Here is a 10,355-nt window from a genome sequence, read left to right as displayed (position 1 = left end):
TGTCCAATGTTACTCAAACAGTATCATACTGTCACTTTAATCCTTCAACTCTTGTGATAATAAAAACAAAGCAACACTTTAGCAGTGAATGCAGTTGGATATTCCTGCAATAACCAGTTTAAATAATAATTCTCTCATCTGTGGTACAAATACAATATGTCGTTTTGCAGTGTAAGTGTAATGAGTGTGTAAATAACTGAATTGAAAGCTGAGTAAACACCTGTCTAAACTAAAATTGAACATTATTCAAGATACATTGTTCTGGATTGTTTTTATTGTACGGCTTTTTCCTTTCAGTCAGTTCCCTCCTCGTTATTGGCAATGACAAACGATGTTCTGTAATGAAAATAACAGCTCCCACCGTGCATGGCTCATATACTTGAAACATTCGCAGGGAATATAAACACAACTGACTAAACAACAGCCTCAGACTTAATTAGCTTTGCAAAAAAAAAAAAAAAAGAATGCCAGAGTGAATACCTTTGTTATCTCTTCCTGCAGGATAATGCACTGCGTCACGCAGCGATTGTTGCTTGGAGTCACCTCCAGCGGTCTGCTCAGTCCCCAGATCTCAACCCAATCATACATTTTGGGGGTTAGGTGAACAGGATGCTCAAAGTTTCAGTGTGCTGCCAAGAAAATTTGGTGACGTTATTGATTTATCGCTGACAAACATCCCGCTCACACATTTCCTGAGAGCGTGCCAAAGTTTTCTTCGGCCAATTTGGGAGGCAAAAGGAGCGCTTATAAGCATCAGCCAGGTACAAATAATGAAGTGCTTTTTAATGCTTTGTTCTTTATTCATTTTTTTAAAAGCTTTTTTAAAAAATGTTTTACCAGTGACACCCATGACATTTAACAATATCTCAAGTAACAGTTTACATGTATGCAATCCATTGCAAATGTAACAAAGTGAACAACACCATACACAATATTCAGAACAGGTGAGCGGTTTCATCATAACACAGACAAACAGGATCCGTTAGCTTTGCTGGTGACGACAACTGATTTAATAGTGTGATTGGCCAAGGCTGCTTGAAAGGTTGCTTTTCCTTTACTTTCTCTGCATTGCAAATATGTAAATATATACTGTACATCTAACTGAACAACAAAAAATGAAAGCTTACACAAGAACAAAGGTTCAGGCAATTGCTCAGCTCGGACCTGATTATCTTGTAGGTTTTCATAAACAAAATAACGCACCCTATGATATTCTGTACATTAATTTATATCATTATTCCACTTCCAATACATTAAGACTTTTGTTTTTTCCCTCCTGGCCTTGAACAGCGAGCCTGGGGGCGAGAGGTATCTGTCCAAACTGCTGGATATTGTTATGGCTGACGGCGTGTGGTGAAAGGCAGGGCAGGGAGCTTGTTAAAGGGATGAGAGGGCGCATGCTCATGTAGTGGAAGTCTGTGTGATGCTCCTCTGGCTGCTTGTGCTCTTGATGACAAAGGTGGAGGAGTTGCTCTTGTGGCTGGAGTCAAAGTCACGCTCACAGCGGCACTGGGAGGACTTGAGGTAGTGAGCCGAACAGCACAGAAAGTTCTGCCTAAGATCCTGGAACAGGTGCCCGGCGAAGCACATATAGATCCAGGGGTTACAGCAGCTGTTGAGGCTGGCCAGCAGCATGGAGATGATGAAGGGCATGGCTGCAGGAGACGAGAAGGAGAGAGGAGGGTTACTGTGCGGTGACAACAAGAATCAACCAGTGGTTTGTTTTCTCTGAGGCACAGTCTACATTCACATGGCAGCCATTTTCCTTTGAAGCTCCAATGGACCTCCATTCCAGGGAGCCAGTTGAATACAATTTGTATCATTTTACTGCTTCAGGATTGATTAGCAACTGAAGAAAAGGTGGATATCCTTAGATTAATCAAAATTGTCCAATACTTGTCCAAATACCAACAAAACTAACTATTTTCCAATCTGCCTCTTCCATCATTTGTGTTAAGATCTAATCTGCACATAGTAATTGCAAACATGGTAAGGCTGAATGTTTAATGTTTAATCAACTGCTGGACATGAGCATGTTCGCAGCATTGTCAATGTGAGCACAACTCAGAACTAGTTCGCAGACAGAACAGCCTCAGAGAGCAGCTGTCATGGCTGTCGGCTCCGATAGACTGAGACGACCGTTTCCTTTCCTTTTGCCCATTTTCCATTTTCTGCCAATTTGGAGTCAGTTCAAGTAAAAATTTCAATCATCCAGTTTTAACCATATGATTATAGCTGCAGGGATCCTAGAGGAGGAAAAACAGTTTCATTGTTTTTAAAACAAATTAATTTATCACAGCACTGATTTTTTTTTTAAACAAAACAAATTCCTGCAAACACCCGTTCAGTGACAGAAGAGCGGGAGGTTAAGATGTTCCACACACAACGTTGTGGTGATACATCAGAACAGTAACCTGCAGTGGCTTGTTGGATGACATTTACGCTACATCAATTCCACACAACTGACATTTGGCAAATGAGTTTTGGATTCATGTAATTGGCCTGTTTCCCGCGTTTCACCTCCTATTACTGATTGCTAATCTGTCTCTCAGACTGTCTGCGCTCCCACTATTCTTGTGGTCTTTCAAGACACTTCCTGAGCTCCGACGAAATTGGTCCACGCAAATGATCTCTGGAAGGGCACGAGAGTCACACACATGATTAATAAGAATCAATCAGGAGCTATTAAGGGTTTGATTTATGATACTAAAACACGAGTTTAACTGAGTGTAGATCATTCAATTACCCTTCTACGGCCGTGTCATAGGTTCTGTAATCTGCTTTTGAGTAAGTGCTGTGTTGCAAATCGAGTGGATGCTGTAACTGTGATGAAACGCTCCGGGAAAAAAAAGGCAAGCAGAAAGTGTTAAAACCTTGCTCTAATATGGACTGTCTGACGTTGATGGAGGAATACACCTCATTGGAGATGGTGCAGAAAGACCAGCTGGTGGCTATCGAGTATTCTAATCAGGCTGGACGAGAGCAGAGCCTGGATCCAATTTGAATAATAGGGGGAATTATCAGAAAAAAGTCTTTAATGAATTATCTCACGGTGTCTTTCACAAGAGAATGATAAATCACAGAGTGAATGAAAATGCAGAACAATCATCCCCTGGGTGGTACATCTGTCTGACTGTCAGGGCTGATACCGACTGGGCAGCCACAATAATTCTTCTGCCATCCATTAATGAGAACTCATAACGTTGTTTGTGCTTCCTCGAAGGCACGCAAACCATTAGCGCTAACCCATTTTACATGATTTTATATGTTTAAAAAGTTTTGCTTCTGTCTGTTTTGCTTTTCTCACTGTTATAAACTCAGTATATTTGAACCGACCTTTATAGAAAAAAGGAATTAAACACTAAGAGATTGAACTCCAGGCTTTGTGTCCATCAGGCACTTAATTCAGATCAATAGCCCACAGAGTGTGAGTCAGTGTTCGAGGGCACCAGGCTCAGCAGGGGGAGATGTTTGTGTTCATAGATTTTTTGGGGAGCTTGTGTGAGTCAGGCTTCAACATCAACGTGTTTTGTTCCTCTGCCTAATGAATTCTTTCTAGATTTTAATTGTTAGATCACACTGATGTCACAGTGATGACAAAGCTTCGAGGAATAGGGCATTTTACCATCTTCTGTCATTTCCAAAAATCACATTGATAAGCCAGATATGGTGCTGAACTACTTTGATCTGTGAGGGATGACACAATCTGACTTTTGCTCATGCACCTTAACAATCACACTCAATTTCTTCAAGAGAGGTCAAAATTTCATAAATTTAGAAGGTGTTTGTGCTACATCAGTGTGTCTGATATCGTCGGGTTGATGCTCCTCCATGAACATCATAGTTAATGTTGTTTGGGCACCATCATTTCAACTTAAGTTAAGTGAAACAGCAACTAATACCACATTTTAATGGGTTGTGCACGGTACTCTCACTCAGGAGACCTTGGATTGAAGCCTGTCACTTATTATTTTGCAGGCCTTTTCAGGTTTCTGTCCCTGTTTGGTTAGGTTTAGGGAACTGAAATACTTGGCTAAGTTTAGGAAAACAAGGTTTGGTTTAAAGACCCTTTCACAACATAAAATGCGCACTTGAAAGGATAACGTCTGTATTTTTCTGGTAATTTTCCCCCCCGAGTTGCAAAGCTATGACACTTGAAAAACACGATCAGTCACTTTTAATGATGACCCTTGTGCAAAATTAATTATGATGTTCCAGGAGCAACACCAACGCGGCAATATCAGATCGTGAGTGCAACACCATCAGTACAATTTTGGTTAAAGGAGTAGTTTCCCATTTGGGACAACCCAATCACAACAATACATGTTGACAATATATGTTTCTGCAAACCGCTGATATGTTTAAACATTACATTTCTTAATGTCCAATTTTCTGTAGTGACAGCACAGTGCCTTTGGTCTGGTTAGGTTGAAGTACAAAAAACACTTTTGGTTTCGGAAAAAATCAGGTAATTGGCTAATGATGACACATTTATTAATACTATATGAATTACTGATTAAGTCATTAGTATTTAATGCGTCTTTTGGGTAACTATTAAGTATAATATTTATAATATTTAACTTTAGTATGCAAAAACTAACTAATTAACTAACTAACTAACCAAAAAAGTTATAAAGAAAATAATCAGTATGTTGATTCTCATATATCTATGAGCTAGAAATTACCTAATGGTTCATTAATGTATTATCTCCCAGTCTTTTCTCCAGTAACTACTCATTATCAACTGTATAGTCCTTGAATCACAATTATTCAGGAATTACTCATTAAAAATGTATTAACTATCAAATCGTATATGAAGATTAATGTCATTCTCACACCTTACAGTGAATATGCTACATGATAAATAAAACAGGTGAGCTATCAGGACGGGAAACAGGAGGAAACAGTTAGCAAAAACAAAATCTGCCTACCAGCCCCTCTAAATCTCATTAATCAATAGGCCATATTTCATTTGTTTAGTCTGAAATTAAAAAAGTTGTTGCCTAAAACAAAAATTGGGCTGTGTAATGAATTAACAAGCAGAACCTCAAGGAATTTACAAGTCAAGGCCAAAGAATAGTTTGTACAAAGCCGGAAATATGTCTGCACAGAGCCAGGCCTCTGATCAGACCCTCAACAAGAGGGAGAATAAACATATTTCCAAAAATGTCAAACTATTAATTGAGACAAATCTGTAAACCTCCTTTTAACTTGAAGCTACAGATTGACTGATGGTGAAAGTGGGAAAAAAGATGTGATTATTAGGTGAATCTCATGGTAATCATTTTTCATGGTGGTGCCAGTCGCTCACAAACACGCTGGAACAACAGACTTTTTTCTGCAGCATGTAAAATGCCCATGAAATATTCTGTTAGTATGACTGCTTCCATGTCTGCTAATGATGTTTTGTTTCACTCAGGCTTCATGTTTATCATGGTAAAACAATAGAATTGATGATAAGCAATGGCCCATGTAACACCATATTCTGTGTTTGAGAGCTATTGCCATGTAAATATTTGCTTAGGTTACCTGATAAGCAATGATTACACATTAATAATTTTTTTTACTGTATGTGCTCCTATCGTTCACTAATCTCTCCCTACAACACAAACAGCTTTAAGGTACAATCTGTAATTCAGTCACCCTACAACAACTTAAAGGAGACCTGTTATGCTAGTGTTTTATATTTGTGAAAATATATTTAATGAAACACTGTTGCTGATCGCCTCGTCAGTAGCCCCGCCTTTAATTCCGTGCCTTTAAGACATCACAGTGCATCACCATGTCACACATTTGCACAGTTTATGCCTAGTGGCTAGTTTGGCTAACAAGAATTGTTTTAGCACAGCTGCTCTGTTATAGTTAGTGGTACTGGGTCGAGCGTGTGTGAGCTTACCAATCAGACCAGGCTAAGTATTTGGGAGGGGGGCATATAGAGACAGGAGCTAAACAGAGCGTTTTCAAACAGAGGGGGGGATAAAATGCTGCAGCACTGGACAGTATGAGGACCTGATGTGTTCTTTGGGTATTAAAGCATGTAAACTTATTCTAATAATAACCCTAAAGAAAATTAGGAACCTGAAAGTGAGCATTTTGTATTGCCTATAAAACATTTGATTACCACCCAGTATTTCTTCTCAGTTGTCATCTACACACAAACTAACTGCTGTACAACAGCTGTGTGGTTTTCGCTCACTTTGCTGCATGACTCTAATGGACACTTTATCTATACACACACAGGTGACACTCCAGCCTATCTTTTGTACACAAACACTGGCACGTGTCACTGCGAATTCTGGCCTTTCTGAGTGCCGTTCACATGGAGGAAAGTGATCAGACTTCAGACTCCTCCTCACTGCACTGATCTAGGCTCTGCAACAGTGAATGAATACACTTGCTTTTTAGCTACTGCCACTTTCGAAACATCATTGTCAGACGTAGCATCAGAGCCAATTACTGCCATATCATAAGCGCATGGAACAATATGCCTCCTCAGCGTTTGACAGCTCAGTGCATTGTGCAACTGCTTAGCTCCAAAGTGTTAATAGCTGGTGTAAACAGTGCAGCTTGAGGGGGGTGACAGCAATGCAAAAACAGTCAGCTGGATCCCTTCATGCAAACACACAGAGGCAAAAGAAAAGATCCAGAAAAAGCCTAAAATGGCAACGTCTGCTTACTCTCTACTTCCTGACATTATGGTCTTGTTTTAGTCTGTTTTTGTAAGAAAATGTCTGTCTGTCTTTCTTTTTTTTTTTTTTTTTTTTTTTTTTTCACTTTTGTCTTTGGAACAATGAGGAAAACTGCTTGGAAAACAGGGTTTAGGTTGATTGTTGGCATATATTTACAGATTCAGTTCCCTCACATAGTTCTGCAAACCCGTTCAAATGAAAAAAAACTCTAATTAGATTTTCAGTTCACAGTTAACAAATAGCCTTACAAAAACGGACAAATTACAGCCCCATTCAAATTAAACACACCTTTACTTCTCTCAAGGCTTTTACCTAAATTGTGCCTTTTACCCACTTCTACTTAAATGTAATGAAACGATGAAAGAGCACAGAGCCACAGTGCAAGAAATTCAAACTCGAACATTAAATCTTTCTTAATCTCTTTAACTCTGTTGTTGTATGGGTGTGGCCGCCGGCCCAGCAGATCAATAAATAAAGGGACCACATACAGTAGACTGCTGCTTAGTGGCCTATTATGGTTAAATGTCAACGACGCACTGCACCGTGCCCCGCAGGCACAAATTCAAGCTGCTTGGCGCGTGGTAGCGCACACTAATGTGATTAATGATTAGCCGTCAGTCGGTCTCTGCAGCGTGTGGAGGAGGAGGAGGTCAGAGGGAACTTATTGCTCATGCAGTTTTTTTTTGCACTTTAAAAGTCCTTATTGTTGTTCTCACCACACAAAAGACAGGGGTGTTATTCTTCGTAATCTAAGAATAACTAAAAAACAACAGTCTGGTTTCCTGGTTAACCATTAACAGCATCAGAAAGCATTAATAACTAAAAGTTGTCTGTTGTAAGACCTGTCTCTATGCTCTAATGTGTTATTCACACATTCACCCTAACCCCAACCATTATTCACATCATGTGCGATTAATTTGTGTTTTCCGACATAATCCAAAATGTGTTCTACGTTTCTGTTTCTTTTTATTTGGGACGTTTCTTCGAGTCAAAGACCTCATGAGAGCCTCAGCCCTGTCGCTTTGTCATCAGCACCACACCTAGAACCCGATGCTCATCGAGTCGACCGTATGGCCACGGTGCTCGACCCACCAGAATAAATAAATCAAAATAAACACAATCTCCAGCTGGATAAGCAAGCGCCGGGCATCCTCGTGCGTAAAGAGCACTGATGCGCACAGCCAGAGGGACGCGTCAGTCAGAGATATACATTTATTTCCACTGAGCAGGATTGTGCGGAAAATGTGCAGAGGAGGGGGAAAGAAGGGCAGTGTCTTAGTGTTTCAGATGCGTAATAAATCAACCTTTTGCGCAGCAGGGGCGCGCACTCGCTCGCTTCAAGGTTCAACTTTAAAATTCAACCTACCCTCACGGGGCGCCGCTGGATCCCAAGCGGACCACATCTGGACAGAGAAAAAGGGGGTCCAGCAGACGATGTAAGCCACGACGATCACAAAAGTCATTTTTACGGTGGTGATCTTCGCCTTGGAGATGAGCTTTACGCTGCTCACGCGGGCCAGCGTGTTGCCTTTGGAGGTTTTGGGCGTCAGGCTGATACACTGCTCCCTCCTCGTTTTCAGTTTAAAGTTTTGCCATATTTTGAAGCTTATCAGCCCGTAGCAGATGCTCAGTATTGCCACTGGGATGATATAAATGGTGAGGCTGATCCATGTGATGTAAGCTTTGGCTCCCCACGGCATCACGAAGTCGCCCCAGCAGTCATACACTCCTGATCCGGCCGCGCCGACCTCTCTTAGGGAGAAAATGAACATCTGCGGGACGCTGAAGAGCAGGCTCAGCACCCAGGAACATATGACATAGAAACGGTCTTTTCTCCTGTGCAAAGAACGAAGAGGCTGACAGATCGCCAAACACCTGTCGACGGACATCAGAACTAACATGTAAGTGGAGGCGAACATCCCAACAACCTGTAGGTATTTCACCAACCTGCACAAAATGTCCGGTCCATAGAACCTAAACGTGATGTCCCAGATAAGTTGAGGGAGAACTTGAAATATCGCCACAACTAGATCTGCGATGCTGAGGTGCTTCATGAAGTAGTACATGCGGGACTGGCTGTGCTTGGTGGTGTGGATGGCCAGCAGGACGCACAGGTTCCCCGCCAGCGCCAGGAACAGCACCAGGGCGAGCACGGTCACCTCCACCTTCGCCACCTCCTCATTCCGCTTCAGAGGGTTGGTCTGGTTCAACCACCCGGTCCCGTTGACGAGACTCGAGTTCCGCCAGGATTCGTTAGATTGCCAAAAGTCACTTTCATTGGAAACACTTTCCATTGCCGCAGTCTTGTCCTTTGCAGATGCGTCAGGGTTGTGCAGTCATGCAATGGCTGAGACGGTCACCTGAATGGGTCCTGAGTGACAAAGTCTGTTTCTCGCGTCCTCACAGGTGACAAGACGAAGCGTCAGGCTCAAAACATGATCCTGGAGTGATACCGAGGTGTGGTTGAGCCTCAATCACCCATGGTTTCCAAAAAAAACTGAAGACGCTTGAGAGGAGAAGAGAGATATTTGCACTTATCTAAATGATGAATGACTGAATGAAATCTGTGCGCAAAAGAAAAGTAAACTTAAGGCACAGAAAAAGAAGAGAAAAGAAAAGAAAAGAAAAACGCAAAACTGGAGTGTGAAATACGTGAGACGCTCACCTCACTGTTCAAAGGTACATTTCCAAAACCAAAATTAGGTTTAGTGAATCCCAAAAAATATTTTATGATCGAGCGAAAATATAAACTTTAAAAACCAAAAAGAAACTGTTGGAAATTAAATTATTAGGAGAAGAAAAAATGCAGCAGAAAATGGAAGCTCCATCATCACCTCTGGTAAGAATCGGAGTGGCCAGCAGTGCAGCACATAAGCTCCTGTTATATCTGTCCCTGGTTCAGTGCTGACAGTAAACAGCCTTTACCCGTCCCCACCACAGGGGGGCGACGTGACTCATCCGTCAGCCTCCTCCCTGTCCTGCTCTGCAGCTCGGAGCTCCTCAGAGCATGGACCCCGAGATCTGCTCTGAGACAGGGCTCTCATTTTGTTTTAACCCCAACTGAGCAGGTTTTTGATGTGGTTGATAAGTTACAGCTATTTAATAAACACATGCTCATTCACAACCCTCCCAAACCACTGAGAGGAAAATGGGAGTCAAAAGTAATTAGATTACAAGCGAATATGATTAATAAAATGAATTGGGGGGGGGGGGGTGCTTGAGAAAAAAACATTTCTCATTAACAACATGGTCAATTGCATTAAAACTCATGAGGGAACAAAATACTAGACTTTGTGTTTATAAGAGGACAGATCACACAGTTCATCTATAAATGAAGCTTGAAGAATAAATGGATTCTGCTCATTGTGAATGTATTTGAAAAATAAAGGATGAATGCGCCCAAATAATGAAAGTTCAGTCATTATCCGTTTACCTTAGTAACTTTCATAGTCCACAAAACATTTCTAGAGCTTCACAGCATTACAGTGTTACAGAATTCTCCTGAATAACTCAAGTCGATAGGGACCTGTTTTAAAACAAAGTTTTTTCATTTAAAATAAAACATAAACAACACATTAAATGGCTCCATGCAGCTCGTCTGGTGTAATCCAAGACTCTTATTTACAACCTCAACATGGGGTCTTGTTCGCGTCCTCCCTTTAGACG

General features: G+C 41.3%; 1 protein-coding gene across 1 annotated transcript; it reads right to left on the bottom strand.

Annotated features, from left to right (window-relative positions):
• Positions 1 to 252: 252 nt before the first annotated feature.
• oxtra (oxytocin receptor a) lies at positions 253 to 9,626 on the bottom strand. The gene is made up of 2 exons (XM_030421510.1): positions 8,056 to 9,626; positions 253 to 1,655 (listed from the first exon to the last, which is right to left on the bottom strand). The coding sequence occupies exons 1-2, from the start codon at positions 8,981 to 8,983 to the stop codon at positions 1,402 to 1,404; spliced, it is 1,182 nt and encodes a 393-aa protein (XP_030277370.1). The 5' UTR covers positions 8,984 to 9,626; the 3' UTR covers positions 253 to 1,401.
• Between the last annotated feature and the right edge of the window lie 729 nt (positions 9,627 to 10,355).

This window comes from Sparus aurata, chromosome 6, assembly GCF_900880675.1.
Source record: "Sparus aurata chromosome 6, fSpaAur1.1, whole genome shotgun sequence".
Taxonomy (NCBI): domain Eukaryota; kingdom Metazoa; phylum Chordata; class Actinopteri; order Spariformes; family Sparidae; genus Sparus; species Sparus aurata.
The sequence above is the reverse complement of the archived record's forward strand: the minus strand, read 5'-3'. Positions and strand labels throughout refer to the sequence as shown.